Source organism: Peromyscus eremicus, chromosome 8a (genome assembly GCF_949786415.1).
Source record: "Peromyscus eremicus chromosome 8a, PerEre_H2_v1, whole genome shotgun sequence".
Lineage (NCBI taxonomy): Eukaryota > Metazoa > Chordata > Mammalia > Rodentia > Cricetidae > Peromyscus > Peromyscus eremicus.
Window position 1 is genome coordinate 68,188,274 of NC_081423.1, and position 25,567 is coordinate 68,213,840.

At 47.3% G+C, this 25,567-nt stretch overlaps 2 protein-coding genes across 5 annotated transcripts in view; one reads left to right on the forward strand and one right to left on the reverse strand.

Moving 5' to 3' along the window:
- Myo19 (myosin XIX) overlaps positions 1 to 7,952 on the forward strand; it is a 31,518-nt gene extending 23,566 nt beyond the window's left edge. For both annotated transcript variants that reach the window (XM_059271406.1, XM_059271407.1), the window contains 8 exons: positions 326 to 433; positions 1,289 to 1,359; positions 2,543 to 2,646; positions 4,183 to 4,349; positions 4,442 to 4,571; positions 5,625 to 5,710; positions 6,571 to 6,870; positions 7,664 to 7,952. In XM_059271406.1, the coding sequence (XP_059127389.1) occupies positions 326 to 433; positions 1,289 to 1,359; positions 2,543 to 2,646; positions 4,183 to 4,349; positions 4,442 to 4,571; positions 5,625 to 5,710; positions 6,571 to 6,870; positions 7,664 to 7,792 (1,095 nt within the window). In that variant the 3' untranslated portion in view covers positions 7,793 to 7,952. The remainder of the gene's footprint in view (positions 1 to 325; positions 434 to 1,288; positions 1,360 to 2,542; positions 2,647 to 4,182; positions 4,350 to 4,441; positions 4,572 to 5,624; positions 5,711 to 6,570; positions 6,871 to 7,663) is intronic.
- On the reverse strand, positions 1 to 24,043 carry Znhit3 (zinc finger HIT-type containing 3). 3 transcript variants are annotated; one of them, XM_059271405.1, is made up of 5 exons: positions 23,919 to 24,043; positions 23,703 to 23,734; positions 14,578 to 14,658; positions 13,057 to 13,137; positions 1 to 1,544 (listed from the first exon to the last, which is right to left on the reverse strand). In XM_059271405.1, the coding sequence occupies exons 1-5, from the start codon at positions 24,002 to 24,004 to the stop codon at positions 1,537 to 1,539; spliced, it is 288 nt and encodes a 95-aa protein (XP_059127388.1). In that variant the 5' UTR covers positions 24,005 to 24,043; the 3' UTR covers positions 1 to 1,536. The 3 variants fall into 3 exon arrangements, with proteins under 3 accessions (XP_059127388.1, XP_059127386.1, XP_059127387.1); XM_059271403.1 differs by lacking the exon at positions 1 to 1,544 and adding an exon at positions 8,194 to 8,911 and having other exon boundaries at positions 23,919 to 24,038; XM_059271404.1 differs by lacking the exons at positions 1 to 1,544; positions 13,057 to 13,137 and adding an exon at positions 8,194 to 8,911.
- Between the last annotated feature and the right edge of the window lie 1,524 nt (positions 24,044 to 25,567).

Consider the following 25,567-nt stretch of genomic DNA (forward strand, 5'->3'; position numbering starts at 1 on the left):
GCACGTGTTCTTTAAAAACTTTCAAGCCACCTGGTGGCGGTGGTGGCGCACACCTCTAGTCCCAGCACTCAGGAGGCAGAGGCAGGTGGATCTCTGTGAGTTTGAGGCCAGCCTGATAGACAATGCAAGTTCTAGGACAGCCAGGGCTGTTACACAGAGTCCCAGGATGGGAGAGGGGAATTTCTAATAGTGCCCAGGGCATATGTGGGTCCTGTTCTCAAGGCTGGGAGGGCCACCAAGGACATAATCTACTCACTAACCGGAATTCAGCTTATGACCCATAGCTGCCCCAATCCTGCCTTACCCCAGATTTCTCCGTCTACAGGCCTCACTGGAACAGCTCCTTCAGGTCCTACATAGCACAACACCCCACTACATTCGCTGTATCAAGCCCAACAGCCAGAATCAGCCGCAGACCTTCCTCCAGGAAGAGGTAACTAATCCTGAGTTACAGCTGCCTAGCATCAAACCCCATCTGGCAAGGCCTAAAGGGAGAGCGTCTCCAGATGGAGTGATCACAGGCAGTCTGTGAGGCTGGGCCTGACATTAAGGAGGGCTTATTTCCCATGCTCTGGCTGGGCGAGCATGTGTCGTATGTTCTGTACACTGCACCAAGGCCTCGCCAAGGTGGCACATGGGGACTCTAGAACATCATGCTCCCTGCTCACCTATCCTATCTCTGACAAGAGACAGAACCTGCTCGGGGCAATGGGTATTTTGTGATTTAACATCTCTACAGTCTATGCAGTACGGCTGTCCCTGGATTGTTAATCTCATTTTAGTTTACACAAAATCATTCCTCAAGGTTTCAGGTTCTGAGGGGGTATAGATGATGTGTGAGTGCTGGACCGCACTGAAGAATGTCCAACAGTCACCTGGTAAATGTGGCTGTGTAGCCAAGAGAACTTGGCTGTGTGGTAAAGTTCTGGGTTCAAATCAAGCAAGACTCTTCGCAGTATAACCTTCCTTGCTTGAGCGGCTCTGACGCCGGAAGAGAATAAATAGTTCTGTATTGTGAAGTGGTATCCGCCCTGGACAGGTGACAGACAGCCAGGACCATTGCAGACCTTAGCTGTAGCAGGAGCCAGGTACCAGACAGGGCCTTTGCGGCTCCACCAGGACCTCTTCTAGCAGGGAGATCTTCAGCCCCCTTGGTTTCTCATGGTCCCATGGAGACAGACATCTCTGTCAGCCAACCCTGCCTGTCATTGGAGTTCAGGACCAGAGATGTACAAAAGAAATAGCTTTTCTAGCTTGTAGATGCTTGCTCTGTCTCCCACCCTTGCAGGTCCTGAGTCAGTTGGAGGCCTGTGGCCTTGTAGAGACCATCCACATCAGTGCTGCCGGCTTTCCCATCCGGTAAGTCAGCCAGCCACATTGCGGTAGGGCCAGAGCCTGGTGGCACTCAGAACTTGGGCCAGACAGAGGGAGGTAGGGCTGAGGAGAACTGTCTGTGGCAGTCCACGCAGAAGGCAAAGGGATGGCACCTGTCCATCTCCTCAGCCACTCGTTGTATAATTTCTGCCTGTGTAGGGCCTACGTTCCTGTAGAGACAAGGAAGTTAAGTATGAGCCAGACACAGTAGCACACACCTCTGACCCCAGCACTTGAGATGCTGAGACAGGAAGAGCAACACAAGTCTAAGGCCAGCCTGAGCTATTAGTGAGTCTGAGGCCAGCCTGGGCTATGTAGTGAGTCTGAGGCCAGCCTGGGCTAGAGTGAGACCCTGTTTCAAAAATCAACAAGAGGACTGGGTGGGTGCCAGAGAAATGGATGACTGAGGTTAAGAGTACATACCACTCTTGCAGAAGACCCAAGTTTGGCTCCCAGCATCCACAACATAAGCAGATCACAACTGCCTGTAGGTCCAGCTCCAGGACGGCCCAGCCCCTCTGGCCGCCATCGACGCCTGCACTTTACAGGCACATACCCACACACCCCACACACCCACTCACCCCCCACACAGACACAATTAAATATAATAAAAATAAATCTTTTTTATTTTTCTTTTAGAAAGGGTCTGGGGCTTGAGAGATGGTTCAGGGTTAAGAGCACCGGCTGTTCTCCAGAAGACTGGGGTTCAGTTCCCAGCTCCTACATGGCAGCTCACAACCATCTATAACTCGAGTTCCAGGGGTTCTAAAGCCCTCCACTGGCCTCCACAGGCACCACATACACATGGTGCACAGACATACATGCAGGCAAACTCTCATATACATAGTAAAGTTTTTAAAAATCTACACATAAAGTAGGGCGTGGTGGCACATGCCTTTAATCTCAGCACTAGGGAGGCAGAGACAAGCAGATCTCTGGGTTCAAGGCTAGCCTGGTCTACAGAGTGAGTTCTGAGACAACCAGAGCTGTTACACAGAGAAACCACAGGTTTGATTTTAAAGGGTATCTGCAGGCTTCCCACTGAGTGGCCCTTGGCATCTCTAGAACAATCCTCCATTCAGTAGGGATGGTCGGGCAGCATTGGCTTTGAGCCCCAGCTAGACACCTGGCTCACGGTCATTCTCTTTTTGCCTACTTTGGTTTCCAGGGTCTCTCACCAGAACTTCGTGGAACGATATAAATTGCTGAGAAAGCTCCGACCTCACACATCCTCTGGCCTCTGGGGCCTGTGTTCTGCCAAAGGGCCCACTGGTGAGTGGGGCCCATTTTCTGTCATTTGTTCAGCCATCGGTTGCTGAGGACTTAGGTGAACCTCCTCAGAGGTGAGGGTCCAGAGACGAACGGTTGTTGGTAGTGTGGGGACGAAGCCCAGTTGACAGTGGTGTAGAAAGGCAGAGAGCCCGCTCTGATGCCAGTCGATGTGGACATGGGAAAACACTTTAGAGGAGGTAGTGTGTGGGTATAAACTGCACGTGACAGGTAATCTGAACAAAAGCTTCCAGGCACGAGACAACGTAGACGTGACAGGTAAGGCTAGGGTGCCAGGTGAGCCCTAATCAAGAAACATGGACTTCATTTCCTGGGTAGATGAGAGGGCCCCTTCAGGGGAGAGAGCCAATGTTCCATCTACCTCATGCTCTCGTCCACTCTGCGGGCTTTGTGGAAGGTTTTGGGGGTGAGGCTGTGGAGCCACCCAAGGAGAAGCCAGAGCTGTGGGCAGCTGAGTAACAAGTGGGCAAAACTGGTCAGTGTTGGTAGGCATGGCTCCATACAGATACAGAGGGAGACAAAAACAGGGTGAGCTCGGCCTTGCCGTGGGACAAGCAGGCAGAAGGGAAAGCTGAGGAATCTGGACCAGCCCTGCATGGCCAGCTTGAGCTCCAGGTCCCAGGAGGCATCAAAGGAAGAGACGTGTCCAGAGCACTTGGGCAAAAGTCTAGCCTTGTGGGCACAGTGTAGCTGTCCATAACTAAGGATGTGTTGGGGCTGGAGAGATGGCTCAGCGGTTAAGAACACTGGCTACTCTCTACCAGAGGACCAGAGTTCAGTTCCCAGCAACCACATGGTGGCTCACAACCACCTATAATGAGATCTGGTGCCCTCTTCTGGCCGGCAGGGACACATGCCGACAGAACACTGTATACATAATTGAAAAAAAGAATGTGGGGATGCAGAGGCTCAGGGACAGATGGAGGGACAGACACGGGGACTAGGGCAGACCGCAGCCCAAGCACGGCTGCTCCCCAGCCCCAGCCCCCTTCTGGCCCACCAGCCAGCTCTTTGTCCTGGAGTTGTGCCCCTCTCCTCCTCCTCTTTGCTCTCCTGTCTCTCTTACCAACAAGCCCTCTGGGCCCTGGTCCATTCTGTGGATGTCTCTCGTCTATCGTCTCTCGTCTCCTGCATCTGCTTTGGTGGCTTCTGTCTCCAGAGAGGCGCTGGGCCGCTAACTGCGGTCAGAGCCCTCAGGTAAACCCTCCCATACAGAGGCAGCCCGGCAAGCTTGGGAGGGCTCTCCCACAGCTGGGTATGGCTTCCTTTTCTCCACGTGGCTGACTGTAAGGGGTAAGGGCTGGGGCTGAGGGAGTGGCCAAGGAGACATGGGGCAGTGGGGGCTTCAGAACACTCCCCAACGGCCAGGACTGTGAGGGACATCAGGACTAGCTCTACAAATGACTAGATCCAGAACGGAAGGAAGAGGCTTAGAGGGCTCTGGGGAGATCAGTCTCTTCAGGCTACAGAAGCGTGTGGGAACAAGCAGGCACTGATGAAGCCTTTCTCCCACCCCAGAGCAGCCTCTCTGTGCCAACGAGGCCACACTGCAGCCTCTACTACAAGACATTCTCCATGCTCTGCCAGCTTTAATTCAGACAGCAAGCACTCCCGGTGACCCAGCCGAGACCACACAAGTCCCACTATACTGTGGCAGGACAAAGATTTTCATGACTGACTCCATGGTAAAGTGGCTGGGGGACGAGACTACAGTGTAGACCATCTTCAGGGTAGGGGGAAGAGGGCCCAGGACCTCAATGGATTCCTCTTCTCTCAGCTAGAGCTTCTGGAATGTGGGCGTGCCCAGATGCTGGAGCAGTGTGCCCGCTGCATCCAGTGTGGCTGGAGGCGACACCGTCTCCGGAAGCAGGAGAAACAGAGGCGGGCTGCGGTGCTCGTTCAGGCAGGTAGGTGGGACCCAGCCACCTTGGTGAGGCTGATAACATATGATGGGCGTGACCAACACAGTCCTGGCAAGCTGAGTTTGAAAATGAAAATCATTTGTCTTTTTTCAGTGCCATGAATTAAACCCAGGGTTTCACTCATGCTCGGCAAGTGCTATACCATGGAGTTACATGTCCACACAAGCCAAAATACATTTATAAGGCACAGATAATCCAGATCCTTCTTGTTCCTTGGGCACTGTTGAGGACTGAGTCTGAGATCAGTGGTAGCCTGGGTCCTTGCCAGTTAGAGCTCCCAGGTGCCCTTCAGTGTGGGGATCTACAAGATTGTGGGCAATATAACGTGTGTGTGGGTGGGGGGGGTGCCCTTTGTGTGTGTGTGTGTGTGTACGCACATGTACATGTGACTATGTATGTGTACCGTGTGTGTGGGTGCCCTTGGAGGCCAGAAGGGCATCAAATCTAGAACTAGAGTCAAAAGTTGTGAAAAGCCGGGCGGTGGTGGTGCACGCCTTTAATCCCAGCACTCGGGAGGCAGAGGCAGGCGGATCTCTGTGAGTTCGAGGCCAGCCTGGTCTACAAAGTGAGTTCCAGGACAGGCTCCAAAGTTACACAGAGAAACCTTGTCTCGGGAAAAAAAAAAAAAAAAAAAAAAGAGGTTGTGAATCACCATGTGGGTGCTGGTAACCAAATCTGGGTGCCCTGCAAGAGCAGTTTAACCACTGAGCAATCTTTCTAGGAGTGACCTTTTTTTTTTTTGGTTTTTTGAGACAGAGTTTCTCTGTGTAGTTTTGGTGCCTATCCTGGAACTCGCTCTGTAGACCAGGCTGGCCTCGAACTCACAGAGATCCACCTGCCTTTGCCTCCTGAGTGCTAGAATTAAAGGTGTGTGCCACCACTGCAGGCTCAGGAGTGACTCTTAAGCCCCATTTTGCCTTATGTATTGACATAGTGCATCACTGGAAAAACAGATTTCACATTTCCACGTCAACCCCGGTATTGGCCACATGACTAACAGCTCTAACACTGGTCTTGCTGTCTCTGCTGTTTCCTTAGCTGTTCGGTCCTGGCTAACCCGGAAACACATCAGAAGGCTACACACGGCGGCCACGGTCATCAAGCGCGCATGGCATAGGTGGAGAGTGAGTATGACCGGAGGCCAGGGTGGGCAGTACTGGAGACTGGGCTCCAGACAGGCCTGAGGGACGTCTCTGGCACTGCCGTACGGCAGCGTGCTGGCAGGCCGTGCAGCCTCTGAGCCGTGTGTCCCCTGTATGGTGAGATGGACAGAGGCAGCTCCAGTCCAGGGCAGCTGTGGAAGTAGTGTGGAATGAGCAACTCTAGGGACGAACTGCCAACAGAATTGCACTTTCTTCACGCTCTGCCACGTGGAGCCATTTAGTCAGGGCATCGCAGCCACGGCCCTTCAGTTTACCTGTCAAGCTGATGTTTCCAGAAAGAGTGCTGCAAAGAGCTGGTAAGATGGCTCAGCAGGTAGAGGTGTTCGCTGCCGAGCCTCACCAACTGAGTTTGAGCCCAAGGACCCTTGTGGTAGGAACAAACTCTCAAAATCGTCTTCTGACCTCCACAAGCATACCCTGGCATGCTCATGCCCACACACATGCATAAAACATGCATACGCACAAAAATAAATGACTTATTTGGTTTTTCGAGGCATGGTTTCTCTGTGTAGCCCTGGCTGTCCTGGAACTTGATTTACAGACCAGCCTGGCCTTGAACTCACAGAGATCCACCTGCCTCTGCCTCCCTATTGCTGGGATTAAAAGTGTGCACCACCACCGCCTAGCTATTTTTTTTTTTTTTTTTAAAGAGGGCTAAATCTTGACCACCCAAGATCAATTCTCAGGATGTATAAGTTGTCCTGACTTCAGCATGTCCACGATAGCATACCTCCATATAGAATAAATGAATGCAAAAGAAAATTCTTTTAGAAAGAAGGCTGGACAAACCTAAAGCTATAAAAGAATGTTTTCTCTTTAAGATCAGAATGGCCTGTCTTGCCTCTAAAGAACTGGATGGTATGGAGGAGAAACCCATGCCTCGAGCTCCCAGCTCCCTGAGCTCCTCGCTGCCCACAGCACATCCTAAACTACTGGGGGCAATAATCCACCTCTGGCCCCTGGGACTGGTGCTCGCCAACTCAGCAGTGGGTGTGCGAGGCTTTCAGAGGGAACTGGTGGCCCATGCCTGCCTCCGGCTTCCCACGGGCAGCCCTAGCAACAAGTTCCAGACACCACAACAAGATCAGGCTGGCATTACGTCCATCAGAGCACTGCCTCGGGTATGTTCTCGTTCTGTGATACCGTGGTCGTCCTTCCCACAGCTCCAGGTTGTTCACTGAGAACGGCAGTGAACAAAGCTTGCCCGTCTCTGGGGGGTGGGAAGGCAGCACAAAGCCCTAACCTGCTGAGTAAGCCAAAATCTACAGTGTGGATTTCTGCCATTGTTTCACCTAAAAGCGGGATCTTCAGAGCCCTTCATAACTGCTTCTGAGCATTTAGCCTGAGTGTTTGGCTCTTCCTCAGTTAGGCATGTACCTCAGCCCTGTCTCCTCTACCAGATGGGTAAAGAATTAAAGAGTGGCATAGTTAACTGTTGGACATTAGTCCCACTTCTAAGAAATGAGTGTGGCCATAATTTGTCACCTCAGATGACACTGCATTTGGCAGATTCCTCAAATTCTATCACTTGGTTAATGTATGGCAGGTCCTGTGTGTTATTTATGCCACCTGTTTCACTGGAAAGCAGACCCCCACAGCCTGGTCTCAGCTCAGCCCCTGCCCTGGATAACCTTGGTGATGGTACATGATCTCAGAACCTCCGTTGTTCTCCTCTGTAAGACTGGGTTAATACCCAGCCTGGTACAAGGGACCAGAGGACAGAAATGGAGTCAACAAGATGCTACATAATCTGTACAAAATCTCCCTGAAATTGACAAGGGGTAAAGAGAACTGCTCTGATCTTCCTTCCTATGGTTCCCTGTCATGCTGAGTGGATGTGACATTTTACTCCTGATTTCTCTCTTTGGGGTGTCCTTGGGTCCTGCCACTCACAGTGCATCTCTTTCTCCCTAGGGCTCGATAAAGTTTCACTGCAGGAAATCTCCACTTCAGTACGCTGACATCTGCCCTGAACCTTCAGACTCTAGTGTTACTGGTTTTAATCAGATTCTGCTAGAAAGACACAGGCCAGTCCAAGTGTGACTCTTCTGCCCCCACCTGCCTGCATGATCTTTAGTGCCTTTGTTCCATGAGGCCTTTTCCTGCCAGCTGCCTTGCCAAAGACATCTGATCAACTGCCAAGCTATTCCCACAGCGACTCCAGCTGCACATGCAAGCAGCAGTTCTTGTCTGTGAGCCAGGGCTTCTGCCTCAGCACTGGCAGGAACTGGGGGTGCTAGCTACCAAGCCAGGATTAGGGCCACCACGTCCCAGCTTACTGTCTTCAGGTTCAACAGATGTGACTGTCAGGCAAGAATGTTGTCCCTACAGCAGGAGAGATACTGGGTCATCCACAAGCACTTTAAAAGGGCCACATCACCCTGAAATTGGCTCTAGAATTTTGGCTGGGGAAAAACTTACATATATAGTTCATCAAGGAACAATACTATTTAATAAATTGATTTATTTAATGTTACCAAGAACAATGAGCAATGCAATGTACAACAGAATCACATCTTAAATTTATTCAGTAACACTATCAGTTTTTAATTCAAATGGATAAACTTGGTATTTAAGATTTACATCTGAACTGTACCAGAAATAAATTTAAAACCACCACGTAAATATAAATAGCCTTTTCCCTTTATTTTTAATGTATGTGTGAGTTTTGCCTGCCTGTATGGCTGTGTACCACATGCTTACAGTTCCTTCAAAGGCCAGAAGAAGGGGGTCAGATCCTCTGGCACTGTAACTACAACTGTTCGCAGTCATGTGGGTGCTGGAGATGGGTCCTCTGGAAGAGCTGAGCCACCACTCCAGGGCTACAAGTTCCCTCTTCATAAAGGCTCTGCACCTGGAGTATCCCCAACTTGTCTGAAGCAAGCCGTGTGATGAAGACCTACGTGTCCTACAGCAGCCTTGGAGACAACCTCCTCCTAGGAGGAGCAGTGGGCAGCTTGAGCATAGAGCACGTTCAGTTTTAAGAATCCCTGTTGTGGGATGGCTCCACGATTCCTAAACAGCAGTCTGCAAACTCCACAAACAAGGGCTCCTGCATGCAGGCTTTCATCAGCTGTGCCTTGTCGTCACCCTGGTCCAGGTTAACCATCAGCTGTCTCAGGTGTGGGTTGAGCAGTAAGCTTCTTAAAGTTGCAGATTCACCTTAAAAATCAATGCCAGCTTTTAAGTTCAAGGGGAACCCAGGGCAGAGGCTGAAAGCTAAGTGTTTCCAGTGTGATCGACTATGAAGGGCTTGTATCTCCTCAGCCATTACGCTGTCACCCCCATGTCCTCAGGCTGTACAACCAACCACACATCTAAACCACTCAACAAATGCCTTTAATCCCAGCACTTAGGAGACAGAGGCAGACAGACGTCTTTGAGTTCAAGACCAGCCTGGTCTACAGGGCGAGTTCTAGGACAACCAGGGCCACACAGAAACCTTGTCTCAAAAAACAAAAACAAGCCGGGCGGTGGTGGCGCACGCCTTTAATCCCAGCACTCGGGAGGCAGAGCCAGGCGGATCTCTGTGAGTTCGAGGCCAGCCTGGACTACCAAGTGAGTTCCAGGAAAGGCACAAAGCTACACAGAGAAACCCTGTCTCAACAAACCAAAAAAAAAAAAAAAAACCAAATTTTAACATCTGTACCAAATGTGAACTTTTTTCCTCATAACTACACATTGTTTGCATCAAATTAGGTTAGATGATTTAAAGTGCATCAGTTATATGTATTCCACCATTTTATAAAAGGGACTTGACCATCGTTGAGAAACACATCCTAGAACCAAGCTGCCTTGAACATCAGATGACTACTCACAAATGAACTTTCAGAATACATGTGAACATGCCGGGCGGTGGTGGCGCACGCCTTTAATCCCAGCACTCGGGAGGCAGAGCCAGGCGGATCTCTGTGAGTTCGAGGCCAGCCTGGGCTACCAAGAGAGTTCCAGGAAAAGGCGCAAAGCTACACAGAGAAACCCTGTCTCGAAAAACAAAAAAAAAAAAAAAACAAAAACAAAAAAAAAAAGAATACATGTGAACAAAGATCTGAGCTGGAAAGATGACTCAGCAGTTAAGAGTGCTTGCTATGCAAAGCATGAGACCAGTGTTCCTGTCTCAGCACCCACTTAAAGGCCAAGCATGGTCCTAGGCACACCTGTGACCCAACACTGAGCAAGACAGGCGGATCACAGATTTGTGAGCTGCCAGCCTAGCCAAGGTGTGAGCTCCTGGTTCAATGAGGGACTCCGCCTCAAAGGAATAAGGTAGAGAATGATGGGGACTCAATGCCTCCCTCTGCTAGCCTGTGTGCACATACACACACAAGTGAGATTGGCACCAATAACAGAAGTCTTACTACAAGCACCAAAGGAGCGGTGCTGTAAAAATGTGCATGACTAAGCTAGAGAGAGAGACGGCTCAGTGGTTAGGAACACACACTGCTCTTAAAAGGACCCAAGTTCACTGGGCGGTGGTGGTGCACACCTTTAATCCCAGCCCTCGGGAGGCAGAGGCAGGCGGATCTCCGTGAGTTCGAGGCCAGCCTGGGCTACAGAGTGAATTCCAGGACAGCTAGGGCTACACAGAAAAACCCTGTCTCTAAAAACCAACGGGGTGGGGGTGGGGGTGGGGGTGGGGGTGGGAGGGATGACCCAAGTTTATTCCCAGCACCCAATCAGGCAGCCAGCCTACAACCACCTGTACTCCAGCTCCAGGAGGATGTGACGACTCTGCTTCTGTGGCACATACCCACAGACACATGCACATAATTAAAATGTGGTGAGCACTAGCCTCTCCCTGGTGATTACCCAGTCTGTGACTAGACTGTAAAGTGAGCATGGAAGACAACAGGTAACAGTGTCTGCCCCACAGGCTGCTGTAAGAGGCACAAATCACTACCGTCAAGTGTGACTAGAGCAGTAAAATTACTAGTAAGACCAAGGCACTACGGGAAGCTACAACAGTGCCTAATCTGAGCCTGAAGGTGGAGAAAGGCTTAGGTAAGCAAGGAAGATGAGCTATATTTTTAAGGCAAAATTATGCCAACCTGCAAAATCTGTAGGATTCCAATAGAACACCTGGCATGTGCAAGGTGGGAGATTTGCTGACAGAATCCTATAGCTGGACAGGAAAGACCCTGCACACCATATTACATAGTAATCTTACAAACAAGCAAGTAGGGGAAGGAGAGATGGCTCAGCAGTTAAGAGCACTGGCTGCTCTTCTGGAGGTCCTGAGTTCAACTCCCAGCAGCCACATGGTGGCTCACAACCATCTGTAATGGGATCTAATGCCCACTTCTGGCATGCAGGCACATGAGCAGAATAGAGCACTCATATACAAAACAAAGAAACAAAAAAAACCCCTGCGATTATACCAGACCCACCAGGAGAAAAAACAAGCAAGCAAGCAGGCAGGCAACCTTAGAAACAAGAGGCAGAGGCAGGCAGATCTGAGTTTGAGGTCAGCTAGGACTACAATCAAATTCCAAGCCAGCCAGAACTACATACACGATGAGGTGTCTCAAATCCCATTTTATGTACACATGGAGGTCCACACTGGGTGTCTTCCTCTGTTTCAATTGTTCTCCACTCCCACCACAAACCCCCTGAGACAGGCTCTCTCACTACGTAGCCGTGGCTGGGAGTGCTGGCATTAAAGTTCATCCCACCACACTCGGCTTCCACCTTACTTTCTTCATGCAGGGTCCTTTACCAATTCCGACAGATCGGCTGAGCTGGCCAACAAGACACTGGGATCCTCCTGCCTCTACGGCCCTAGTGCTAGGGTTACAGCACTCAGCTTGTTGCCTTGTTTTAAATAAGCAGAGATGCTGGAGATGAAAGTCAGGTCATAATTCTTACACAGTAAGCACTCAATTAATCCATCTCTCCAGCCCTAAAAAAAAATAATTTTAAAAAATCCCATCTTAAAAGAAGAGCTGGAAAATGGTTCAGCAGGTAAAGATGCTTACCCACCAGGCCTGATGACCCGAGTTCCACACTAGTGACGAGGTTGTCCTCTGACTTCTATGTGTGCCTGCCGAGGAGGGGTAGGTAGAGACGGCTCAGGGGTGACATGCACTTGCTACTCTTGTGGAGGACCTGTGTTCAGTTCCCACACCCGTGTTGAGGGGCTCACAACCACCTACGACTACAGCTCCGGGACCCCACGCCCTCTCCTGGCCTCCACCAGCCCCTGTACTAAGGTGCACAGAGACATACACAATTTACAAGTAAATCTTTCAAGATAAGAAGGGGCAAGTGAGGTGGCTCTGCAGGTAGAGGAACCTGCTGTGCAGGCCTGGTGGCCTCAGTGTGATTCCCCGGGACCCACAGTCAAAGGACAGAAAGACCCCTGGAAAGCTGTCCTTGGAACCCCACTCAAGCCCACAGTCCCACACATCATACACAGCAGTACAGCAACTCTTCTGAGTACGGAAATACTGCATCAGGAGGCAGAGACAGGAGGGCGGCATCAAGTCTGAGGCCAGCGTGGTTTACAGTGAGTGCTGGGCCAGCCAGGACTATACAGTAAGATTCTGTCCAAAAAAAAAAAAAAAGAACGAAAGAAAGAAGAAAACGCAGTGCTGAATGTATCACCCTGAAGCAGAGCACTTGCCTCAAGATTCCTGAGGTATCTCAGCCCCTGCCGATACAGCTCAGGGACCCACCCACACCCTATACAAAGGAAATGGTATTGGAACACTCCAAGAATGAGTCGTGCAGAGGGAATTCTGAGTGCTTGTGAGAAAATGCCAAAAAAACGAGAGTTTTGTGACCTGTGTTTCTTCACAAACACAAAATTGTTTTGGGAATGTCTTTCATGCCCCTCCCCGGTGTGGCAGACAGGAGTTTACTCAGATCACAACCGACTAGCGCCTGATTTCTTTATATGCCTCTATGGAAAACATGCTTCTGCCTCATGCAGCTTGTCTTTGCGACTGTACACTTCACCCAGGTGATGTGTGTGTGTGTGTGGGGGGGGGGTTTCGAGACAGGGTTTCTCTGTGTAGCTTTGGTGCCTGTCCTGGATCTCACTCTGTAGACCAGGCTGGCCTCGAACTCACAGAGATCTGCCTGGCTCTGCCTCCCAAGTGATGGGATTAAAGGCGTGCGCCACCACCACCCGGCCAGGTGATTATTCTTAACACTCAGGGTATAAACTGTCTAATGTTATGAATGAAGTTGGCTATTGCACAAGACTTTGGTCCACCTCATTTTTAGGCTCCATCCTCCCAGGTTCCACTGCCTTTACAGCAGTAAACAAAACAGTTCACAAAAAAACAAGCCCAGCCAAGACTTACCTAAGTTCTTTAAACTCTGCAGAGACACTCTGTCTTCTTCCTCATCACTGTTGAGAAAATCAGCTACAGACTCATCATCATCTGAGGAGTGCAGAGCATAACCAACTGGTCAGGTCTCAGAAAGCCAGGACAGCCATGTTGACAACATGTGTGCACGTGTGTGACAGTGAGGGGCACACCAGTAGTCACAGTCAAATAAAATGAACAGCCTGCCTCTCTGATTTCACAACTAAACACCCCCTCTTGCCTGGCAGTGGTGGTGCACACCTTTAGTCCCAGCACTCAGGAGGCAGAGCCAGGTGGATCTCTGTGAATTCAAGGCCAGCCTGGGCTACAGAGTGAGATCCGGGACAGGCTCCAAAGCTACACAGAAAAACTGTCTCAAAAAACCAAAAACATATAAATAAATAAATAAATAAATATTAAGAAAAACCCCGCAAATGCCCCGTCTTGCAGGACAAGGAAGGTAGCAGAATGTACCCCAGGTGTATGATGGTTCATGTTTCCTGTGGTCTACAGGCTAGAAGGCTGGTTCTGCAGGGGGTTTTTAAATTTGTTTATTATACAATAATAAGTATTATTATTCATATTTTTAATTTATTATGTATACAGTGTTCTGTCTGCATGTATGCCTGCAGGCCAGAAGAGGGCACCAGATCTCATTACAGATGGTTGTGAGCTACCATGTGGTTGCTGGGAATTGAACTCAGGACCTCAGGAAGAGCAAACAGTATGTTTAACCTCTGAGCCATCTCTCCAGCCCAGTTTTGTGGGGTGCGTTTTTTTTGTTGTTTTTTTTGTTGTTGTTGTTGTTGTTGTTTTTTTTTTTTTTTTTTTGGTTTTTCGAGACAGGGTTTCTCTGTGCAGTTTTGGTGCCTGTCCTGGAACTCACTCTGTAGACCAGCCTGGCCTTGAACTCACAGAGATCCTCCTGCCTCTGCCTCCCAAGTGCTGAGATTAAAGGCGTGCGCCACCACTGCCACTGGGCCAGTTTTGTAGTTCTTAACACCCTACCTGCCCTCTGTCATGACTCCAGGCCTGTGATGGACCAGTGAATTAGACCCAGTACAACCTTGCCAAACATGATCCCCGTGCAGATATGCCCAGGCCCATACTAGAAGTTTCTCGAAGGACAAAAGGCGCATCCCCTTCCTGTGACCTCTTTGTGATAACAAGAGGAGCTGCTTGCAGAGCCATGATACTCAGGAGGCACTGTGGATAGATGAATACATGGATGCATGAAGCCTGAGTGGAATGACAGCCCATTACTGCTCTAAACTCTAAGACTCCAGCAGTTCAAAGGAGGCCTCCCACGTGCGCCTACCAGGGCTCAACACAAACCCCAGGCCCCTGCCCCTTCCTGGAACCATGCTTCAGGATGCTCTCAGCACCACCGGTGACAACCTGTGACCCACCCTGACACTAGAACTGCCGCTCCAAGCCCATCCTTCTGCATCCTGCCCATCCACCTCTCTCCTCTCCTTTCCAAGTACTATCTCTGAAATCCCTCGACCGCCTCACCTTTGTTGTCCTCAGGCTCTGTATTTACAGGAGCCACTGTTCTTCTGTTCTCAACAGGACGGACTTCCGGGTTGCACTGCTCTGAGAGAGACACAAATTTCAGCCATACACAAACACAACCTCTCCGTGCCAGCAGCAAGACTGCAGCTCCCCATCAAGCCAGGGAGAGGCATGTTTATGAGGTAGAGATGGAGAGGGAGGACAGGTCACATGGAGCGATGGGCCAAAGAAAACCTGAGTAATTCTGAGTTGGGCAGAAGGGCTGTGGAAGCTGACTGCGCTCAGGTGGCCGTGTGCCCCCACCCTAATTTCACAGGACTTTCCCCAGGATTAATGGAGGCAGTGACTTCCACAGCATCACATTTTCTCAGCAGTTTCATGCATGCTACCATGTGCAACGAGGAATAGAGATGACCCCCACATCGGAGGAGTTTAGTCACGGAAGTCACTACAGAGATGGATAAGGTAAGAAGGGTCTGCCCTGAGTCCACCTGAGGAAGCCCAGAGACTTAAAGAAGAAAGCTTTGGCAGGCAGGGAAGGAGCATTTTTGGCAGGGAGAGGTCTGTGCCTGGGGTGGGGGAAATAGAGTAACAAAGACAGAGAGAATATGCTACATGAGCACCAGTGCCTGTGGAGGCCAGAGGGAGTCAGGGCCCCTGAAGTGGAGTTACAGGTGTTTGGGAACCCTGTGGGGCGTTTACCCAACCACCCCCACAGTTCCCCAGAGTTTTCTTGAGTGCGAGCAGCAGGAAATATTAGATAGAAGGATTTATTGCGGAGAATATCGCGGAGATAAACAGATAGAAAATAAAGGATAGCCTCGAGAGGGCCTGGAACCTATTCCAACGGGCCCCGACTGTCTCTGCCCCAGGGTTTTTATAGAGACACCAAGGGGTGGAGCAAAAGACCTCCTCCCCCAGCACAGGCAAGTGCAGACCATCTCAGACACCTGCACTCAGGCCCGTGGTCTAATCATCCTCTATGTGGACCTGCTGGGTAAAGCCACGAGGAACCCGAGAACGGGCTCCCACAGGTCCCCCTTTCTTAATATATAAAAAAATAACTATAATGGCTTACAGCAATCTCCATAGCTGTTACACCTCCCAGTATGGGAGTAGAGGATGATATAGATGGCATTTCTCTTTTGAATTAGGTCCAAGGTGACTACAGCAGTCTTAGCTGCCTCAAGCCCTTTCTAAGCCAAAAACTCTTAAGGCAACTACAAACTTAAAGAATCCCTTAGCTTCATCATTACCATTAACAGGTTAACATAAATATTGCTATACATAGCCACAATTCTCTGTCTTACAACTCAAAGCAAACTCTTAACAGAACCATTTGAATTAGCATATATGGTGCTATATATAGTTAACAATTTTCTCCGTCTTACAACTTTAACTCAATCATTTGAATTTTCTTGTTAACAGAACATAGGAAAAACTTCGATGTATTCACATCAAACTTAAATATTTCCTTAACTCCACAAAACCAGGGTGCGTTAATATCAACAGGGTTCTGCAAACATAATTCAATCTCATAGCTCCTCCTTTTCTTTATAATTTTTTAAAGAAAACCTCAAACCTAGTTAGAAGAAACTCATACAATTCCTACAAACCCATATTGAAAAGCAGTCTTCTCAATCTAACCATTAACACTTTGAAAACTTAGCAAAACATCCAAAAGCAGTTTCTTAATAAAACTCTTTATACTTTAAAAGTAGTCTCTTAATATACCCATTTGCATTTCTTACTAACAAAAACATGACATTAATCCACTCAAACAACTTTTGAAATTAGACTAAGGAATATTAACTCTCCCCCTTTTCTTTATAATTTAAGCAAAATCTCAAGCCTAGTTAGAAAACCCAAACTTCTGTTTAAACAGTTCCGTTTGTAACACAAACCAGTTCCATAAGTAATTCCATTTTACATAAACAGTTCCACAAAACAATTCATGAATCACCAGTTAATAAAGCATATATGCATACACAAAACTGCATCTTGATTCTAGGTAGAAATAAATTTCTTCATTTAAACAGTTCCATTTTTAACCCAATTCCAGCAAACAGTTCTAGGTCATTACTATGAATAAACTCAAAACTGTCCCATTGCAATGAAATCTCTACTGTTCATTTCTTAAGTCCCAAAATTCACATGATAAATTCTGGTACGAGTCTTCCAAATATGAAGAAATCCATAACCAAAATCTTTTTGTAGTTTTATCTCATTTTAAGTTCAAAAAGTTCAAACAAGAAATAAATTCTAGTATCAGGCTTTCACTTCCAAATATGAAGAGATGGTTTTCAACCAAAACGTTTTGCCGTTAACAATTTTATTTCAAACAAGCGTCTCTGCAACTTTTGTTCTCACAGACAGAGACCTTTTTAGGTACAGTAGTATTCTAAACCGCACCGTTTTTAATGTTAGCTCAGGTTTTTCTGTGTTGCGTTGATTTTCCATGAATCTCAGCTGCGGATGCCTTGTGCTAGTTCTGGCGTCCGCCATTCTTAGCTTCTTAGCAGCTTCTGGAGCTTTTGAAAAACCGTTCAGACTGCCTGCTTTGCAGTCTGCTAGGACACTAACTTCTGTATGTCTCAGGTTCTTTCACCATATACATTAAGAATAGACTCACACTTAACATTTACACTTTACAAACTCACATATAACCTTTTGCCTTGCAAAGCATTCACATTCAACATCTACATTTTACAAACTCACATATAACGTATTAACATCTACTTATTTATACTCCTTAAGGAAACCATAGAACTACTTTAGCAAATATATTTATTTCTTTTTTTTTTTTTTTTATTTATTTATTATGTATACAGAAGAGCGTGCTAGATCTCATTACAGATGGTTGTGAGCCACCATGTGGATGCTGGGAATTGAACTCAGGACCTCTGGAAGAGCAGTCGGTGCTCTTAACCTCTGAGCCATCTCTCCAGGCCCTATATTTATTTCTTATGTTCATTCTATCTTATTTCTTATTTAAACTTACATTTACAACTAGCATCTTTACTTCTTACAGGCTTATTACTACATGTCTTAAGACTACATTAGATACTTCTTGCAAGCTTATATTCTTATAGGAACTCTATAGATCTATTTTACAAACTTATATAGGTCTACCATTAGCATATATTTAACTTAGCAAACACCTAAAGATTTCTTAACACAGATCTAACAAGACAATAATTTCTACAAACTCACATATCTTATTTTCATCTTTTTCTATTTCTTACTCTTAATTATCACTATCTCTATTAGAAAGATTCTCTCAACTAGACAGGAAGTACGTACATCATTGCTAACGTTTAGAGTGTATAGTCAGCTTTATTATAAAGCACTGGGATTTAGTGAGTGTTGTTATAGAATTGTGATAGTTGTTGCTAGGGGACTGTAACCTTCCCAGGATGACGCCACACTCCAAAGTTGCCAGTTCTCTCAGCCATTCCGAAACCGGCAGAGATGCACTGTCAGCGGTAGACGGTTTTTAACTAGAGGCTGTCCCTTCACCCAAATTCATAGTAGTTCCCCTAAGTGCTTCAATTCAGACAAACGTTTCTATCACTGAAAAACTTCACTTCACCCTGAGGGTGAAATTACCGTATTTAGCTGCTGTAAGCTCGTCGCCAAATACTGCACAGCTATTAGGTGATATAAAGTATTTTTCTAAAGGAGCGAGTAAAGCCACAAATGGCACAGCTCCAAACTGTATTTAGTATTTTCACTTCATTAGCTTTAACTCCTGATGTTATTAGCGGCTGTAATTTTTAGCATTGATTTCTTATAAGGAACTTTCAGGTGAAGCTTTTTAAGACAAATTTTTCTGAAGTTTGTTTCCCATCTATAAAGCAGTCATTTCTTTTTGAATGCTTGTTTCTTATCCCCTTAGATTTGCAAAGGAATCACTCATTGCAGGCTGTTTGTTCAAGAGGTAAATAATTTTTAATTTCACATAAGTTTCTTCATATCTAAGACAATGTTCAGTGTATAAACTGCTCTCTCTTGCTTTAAGGATTTTAAAGTGGCTTATTTGCTCTTAAAGGTAGCTTTTGTCATCCAACTACCGTAAAAACTTTGCACAGCTATTAGGGTAAATAAGGCATTTTACCAACCCCCAAACCGCGAAGTGCCTAGTTCCATATCCTTTCAATGTTTCATTGGAACTGACACTTAAACTCTTAGATGATTTTCCTCCTTATTCTTTTAAAAGCTGTATTTTCAGTTTACCATGAACGTATTTTTGAGGGCAATGTCGCCATCTTTAGTGGAAAAACTACCTTTCCCAGAATGCATTTCCCTTATATCAGTCCATAATATCAGTCCCTTAAATCAGTCCTTTATATCATTTCCCTTATATCAGTCATTTCCCATAGTTCTTTTCGGGTCTGAGAGTCAACTGGTTCTCTTTTACCAGACTTGCTTACAAATTCTTGCCCGGGAGGTTTGAACAAAGATCTTTGCTTTTGCAATGGGAGATTTGAACAGGCATTTTACATTTTCAATTATGGCACATTGGGAGATTTCTATTCTCTCCTCAGCTGACTTCAACAGGTGTCTCTCCTTCATTTGACACTGGCCCCCAAATCAGAACTGCACCTGCCTCGTTAGCCGGCATTAACTTTCCTTGGGGCTTGTGTTTATTTTAGCCAGTCAGTGAAAAACAAGATCATGTACAACAGCTTTTCCATAGCTCTTTCAGAGAGATTTTCTCCCACTGATCTATCTCATTTTGCTTGTTCCTTTCCCCCCAGATGCAGAGTTTCAGGTATCTATCTGCAGCGCTGTACCTCTGCTAGCTGCCCTTGGAAGTAGGGGCTTTTTCCCTCCCCCCCCGAATCTGCCTCAAATTCTAGCAGCTTTTTCAGGTCACATTTTCTGGGGAGGATTATGTCCCTTCTCTGTTTCTTCAGAGTCTTTCTCCCAGACAGTTCCCAGTTTGGTCTCAGTTTATCCCCCTCTACCCCACAAACAGTTTCCGACACTACAGTGGCGGCTTTCCCTGCTACTGAGGGTAGTTTTTTGTCTGTTTCTGTTTTAAGGGTTTGTGTGGTTTGTGTACAGACTGAAAGTCTAACAAGGGAGGTTTTTGCCATTTCTAAACTCCCATTAGGACAGGCGTTTTACTTCATCAGGCCTTCACCTGACCCAGTCCCCCAGTGGGTTGCGTTTGCTTGTCTGGGTGCTCAGGACAGAGCTTATGCCAGAGGCAATCACCCCTCAGGGCTACACTCCCTCATCTCATGGGAGTCAGTTGAAACAAAGCTTTTCTCTAAGAGGTGCTTTCTGACAGAAAAGAAAGCTTTACTCCTGGATAGTTCTGTTCTGCCCTGGCTTGGGCTTTTTCCCCAGACAGCGTTCTGACTCAGCAGCACAACTGCTTCAGACACAGTTCAGCTTTACTGTTTTCCCAGGAAGGTCCTTACTCTGACAGGAAAGCTTTTCTCAGATTTCTTTTTGCAGCTGTGGACCCATCAACCCGGGACTTGTAGGAAAGCAGACAACTGTGCTGTTCCCACTGGCTTTAGCTTTGGTTGTTCATTAGCAATCTTCCCCTGGATCCTGCACCTTCCTGCCTCAGCTCTGTGCTCCAAAAAGTTTACAACTGCCGGAACCCTAGTATCCCCGAAATGCACCCCAACTCAGAGACGCTGGCCAGTCGCCTCTGGGTTTTTGGTCAGAAGCGAGGATACAATGCTTCAGGGGATCTTTGTGTTAGGACGATTAGGAGCACCTTTTCATTCTGAAATGCTCACTCAAACAAAACCCTTAATGCCTCAGCTTGGCTGTAACTGAAAAGCTTGGCTTTTTTGCTTTTCTCAGGTAAAGTTTCCCGCCCTTTTGGGCTCTCTGTAGCTCTTTACCCACACTCTCCCAAGCGTTTCCCTCAGGGTACTCTGACCCACTGTCTTTTACTAGCTTGAAGAGACAGAGCTTAGAAGAGGTTTTTAGGAACTTGTCCCTGCCTCCTGCATTGCAGGGAGGATTTTTAAAGCTTGAAAGAACTTAGGTTTTGCTGTCTTAAGAGGTTTGTTGTTTTCCCTTTGAGCTAATCACAGCTGGTCCCCATACTAATATCTTCAGGTGATTCTAATTTGTCCTTCTGAGAAAGTTAAAGGCTTTAGTTTCTAAGTTTAAGAGAGCTTTTAGTTTGAGAAAGATTAAGACTTTTTAGAGAGTTCCCAAGTTTTCCAAGAAAAGCTTTTAGTTTAAGAGAAAGATTTTTTTCCCCAGGAGAAAGACCAACTTTTCCCAAAACTTCCCAACTTTAAACTTTGACTTCTTACACCCCCATTTTTGCCTCAGGGAGAAATCACTTTCTCCTGCCGCTTGGACTTAGCATTTCAGCTGTCCCCAGGTCAAAAGCTTCCATAGGAAACTTTTTCTTCCCCATAAGCTCAAAGAAGAGCTTTTTTACTACCCAAAAAGCCCAAAGATTTTTTTCCCAGTTTGCGTTTATAGCCCCCAAAGTTAGAAAATTGAAGAGTTTTTCTGTCTAGTTGCCTATTTTTTTCTACACAATCTTACACTTCTAAGTTTTTCCTAAACTATATTACTACCCTATGCCTTATACTTATTTTTCACAGATAGAAATTGAGAAAGGGATAGAAGATAGAAAATTTTGACAGAAGAGAATTTCGCTGCAGCATCGGACATCCTTCCAGTCCGCTTTCCTTTTCTCTCGAGGATAAAACCCCTGCCTCTCAATATATATAAAAAATATATATTTTCCATAACACCGGCATGCCTCATCCACTGGCAGGGCTGAACTCAGCACTTTCGCCAAAAACTCTGTAATAAAACTATTATTTTCCTTTATCTTTAGTCCCTATTACTTTGTCTTTAGTCCCTGTTCATTTGTCTTTAGTCCCCCCTTTTTTTAGTCCCCCCTTTTTTCTTTAGTCCCTTTTTTTTCTTTTTTCTTTAGTCCCTGTTCATGGCGCCATTCTGTGGGGCGTTTACCCAACCACCCCCACAGTTCCCCAGAGTTTTCTTGAGTGCGAGCAGCAGGAAATATTAGATAGAAGGATTTATTGCGGAGAATATCGCGGAGATAAACAGATAGAAAATAAAGGATAGCCTCGAGAGGGCCTGGAACCTATTCCAACGGGCCCCGACTGTCTCTGCCCCAGGGTTTTTATAGAGACACCAAGGGGTGGAGCAAAAGACCTCCTCCCCCAGCACAGGCAAGTGCAGACCATCTCAGACACCTGCACTCAGGCCCGTGGTCTAATCATCCTCTATGTGGACCTGCTGGGTAAAGCCACGAGGAACCCGAGAACGGGCTCCCACAGAACCACAAACATGTGTGCTGTGAGCCAAACTCAGGTCGTCTGGAAGAGCCAAGCACACTTAACTGTTCAACCATCCCTCCAGTCCTAGAACTTTTTTTTATTACAAACAAAATAGACCAAAAAATAAAAATAAAAATAAAAGTTAAGAGTTCCAGGACAGCCAGGGTTACACAGAGATACCTGTCTTGAAAAACAAAACATCGTTAAATTCTTGTTAGAAATAATCAAGGCCACTGAGGCAGAAAAAGCATACACATGCTGCCAACGAGACCCAGAGCCTAGTGCATGCTAGGCAAATGCTACTGATGACCAAAATTTCCAGCTGGTTTTTTTTGAGGGGGTTGTGGGGGTTTTTTGGGTTTTGTTATCTTTTTCGAGACAAGATCTCTCTGTGTAGTCCTGGCTCTCCTGGAACCAGGCTGTCCTCGAACTCGAGATCCAACTGCCTCTGCTTCCTGAACGCTGATATTAAAACCAGAAAAATCGCCGGGCGGTGGTGACGCACGCCTTTAATCCCAGCACTCGGGAGCCAGAGCCAGGCGGATCTCTGTGAGTTCGAGGCCAGCCTGGGCTACCAAGTGAGTTCCAGGAAAGGCGCAAAGCTACACAGAGAAACCCTGTCTCGAAAAACCAAAAAAAAAAAAAAAACCAGAAAAATCTAAACCATGTGGGATGACACACCTGTAAACCCAGCATTAGAGGGATATACGGCAGGAAGATGGAGAATTAAGAAAATCCAGGGCCAGCCCGGAATACGTAAGACCCTATTACCAAAAAAGTGGGGGGTGGGGGGTTCACCCAAATAAAAAGAAGTAACTAAAAAGCCATAATTACACTTTCTAGTCACATAGCATAATGGCAATCTTAAAGATACATACTTAAGGACCTATTAAGCACACATAATCAATGTATTTGTGGATGTATATGCACAAGTAAACACTTTTACCGTGCACAAAGTGTGCTCACATAACTTACCAGGTGTCAGGCTTTCTCAACAGTCTCAATATGAAGCCAAAATGGACTGAAACTTGTAGGGATCCTCCTGCTTCAGCCTCCCCCATGCTGGAGTTACAAGTCTGCACCATCACTCCCAAATGACCCCCACCCCCCACCCCCATTTAAAGGTTTTGTTTTTATTTGTATATACAGCAGTGCGCAGGTGCCGTTGAGGCCAGACAGGAGCATCAGATACCCTGGTAATGGACCTACAGGTTACCTAAATAGTAGGTGGGTGCTAGAAACCAAACTCAGATCTAGAAAAGCAACTAGAAGCTCTTAACGGCAGAGCCATTTCTCCATCTCCAGGTTTTTTCTCAATAGGTCAGTAACTTGTCTTAGCCAGACCTGGTGGCCCAGGTCTGTACTCCTATAATCCTATCATTTGGGGTAGAGAAAACAAGATCATGGTAAGTTTGAGGGCAGGCTGGACAATATAAAAAAAAAACCTGTCTCAAAATACCACACACAGAAAAAGAAAACTTCTCTTTGTAAACAATAAACAACCGTTATTTGAAAGACAGAAACGCTGCTGGTTAATCCACCTCGGCCAGGCAGCTTCTGCAATAGCGAAGAGCTACAATAGACTGCTAAGACGGAAGAAAAGAAAAAAAAAAAAAAAAAAAAAAAACAGCTAGGGCTGACTTTTTCCAGCAAAGCAGTTGACCTGCTTTGGTTTGAGACAGGATCTCAGTCTGTAGCCCAGGCTGGCCTTGACCTCATGGGAATCCTCCTGCTTCGGGCTCCTGTGTGCTGGGATTACGGGGCATGGGGCCCTGTCGAGTGCAAGGAAGGGCCAAGGGCTGCGACCGCGGTCAAGGGTCTTACCTTTGTGCTTCTGGAAACAAGTGACCGAGCAGCTGTAACAAGAAAGACAGGCGCCGTCAGCCCTGGCAGCCGCAACACGTCCCTCTGGCCGGCAGCCCCCGGCCGCAGTACGAGCCCGGAGCCCGCAGCCCGCAGCCCGCAGCCCGCAGCCCGCAGCCCGGTCCTCCCTCCTGGCCGGGTGCTCGCGCTCCCCAACCCCCACGAGCCCCGGCTTACTAGGGCACGCGGCAAAGCGGGCAGCGGTATTTCGGCTTCTCCAAACAGATGACGCAGACCACAGTTTTAGAGTTCAGCGACGCCATGGCTTCCCTGAAGACGCCACGCTGCCAGCCCCGGCTCTCCCTTTTACCCAAGCAAGGACCAATCACAGCGCTCCGCACTTCCTGGCAGGCAAAAGCAGTGGCTTGATCCTGTCCGCTGTTCCAGGCCTCATAAGTAGAGAGCCGATACATTCGATACCCATTTAGGCAAGTGCCTCTGAGTTTTCTCTGATTAGGTCAAGCCATGGAACTCACGAACCTTCTGACTCTTCATCCCTAGCGCTGCCATCACAAGTGTGCACCGCCACGCCCAGTCAAAGACATTCTTTTTAAATTATATGTTTACGTGTGCGCCTGTGGCAGTCGGTGCTATTGCCCTGAGAGGCCAGAAAAGGACGTCAGATCCCCTGGAGCTAGAGACAGGCAGTTTGAACCACCTACTGTGGTGGGTGTTGGCAACTGAACTCGGATCCTCTGGAACAGCAGCAAGTGCTCCTTCTTCCAGCCCAGAAGACTTGTCTTGAGGTTGGGCCGAACTTCGGCCGTGAGTCCTACAATGTCCAGATACTGGGGGGTGGTTAGAAAATGGTCTCTTCCCCAGGAGCATAAGGCTTGAAGTGAAGACAGAAGAAAGGACAAAGGACGAGACTCGTTTTTAGGGTCAAGCCCTGTATTTGCATGACTCTGAGAATGAGTGTTCTTTAACTATCGCCCCCTCCCCCCCAACCCCTCACCCCGTTTCATCTCAATTCACTCCACTACCAGCTGTGGCAGGTAGTGGACCGACCACAGAGCAGATCAGTGGCCTCTAGGCTAAAGGGATGCCGGCTAATGAGTCAGGATAGATGGGCTATGATTAGTCTTGAAGGCCATTCTAGACTTTAGGTATAGACAGTGTCATGGTTGTTTTGTTTTTTTGAGACAGGGTCCTGGCTGGCCTTGAACTCACAAAGATCTACCAGTCTCTGACTATCAAGTGCTGAAATTAAAGGTGTGTGTCATCACACTCTGCTCAGAGTCCTATGTTTTTAAGAACCTTGCTCCTCTTTGAAGCTCTGAGTTTGGTCCAACCTAACCTCTGCTCCTAGGACCTTAAATCATGCTCCTCCCAAATGCCTTCTCTTTTATGTTGTCTGTTCAGTCTCTAGGGTCCCTTTGTTTGTTTGTTTTGTTTTTTGAGACAGGGTTTCTCTGTGTAACAGCCCTGGCTGTCATGGAACTCACTCTGTAGACCAGACTAGCCTCAAATTCAGAGAGATCCACCTGCCTCTGCCTCCCAAGTGTTGGGATTAAAGGTGTGCACCACCACTGCCCAGCTTTTAGGGTCCTTTTTAATAATGGTGCCCATGAGCATCTGAGCCTGCTGAGATGTGTTGTTGTTTTTTGCTCTTTGCTCTTTTGGGGGGGGGGGCACTACCCAGCTCCCAAATAAATCACACATGGAGGCTTATTCTTAATTATTAATGCCCGGCCTTAGCTTGGCTTAGTTTCTAGCCAGCTTTTCTTAACTTTAAATAATCCCCTCTACCTTTTACCTCTGGACTTTTCCCATTGTCTTGCTTCTGTAAATCTTACTCTTACTCCATGGCTTGCTGTGTAACTGGT

What these genes read in the sequence shown, in the direction of transcription:
- Znhit3 (XM_059271403.1), bottom strand. Translation starts at nt 24,004, where the DNA reads ATGGCGTCGCTGAACTCTAAAACTGTGGTCTGCGTCATCTGTTTGGAG. An exon ending in CCGCTTTGCCGCGTGCCCTA is followed by an intron (nt 23,735 to 23,918) that starts GTAAGCCGGGGC and finishes TTCTTGTTACAG; the next exon opens with CTGCTCGGTCACTTGTTTCC. An exon ending in GCAGAGTTTAAAGAACTTAG is followed by an intron (nt 8,912 to 13,056) that starts GTAAGTCTTGGC and finishes TTGATTTTTAAG; the next exon opens with GTGAATCTGCAACTTTAAGA.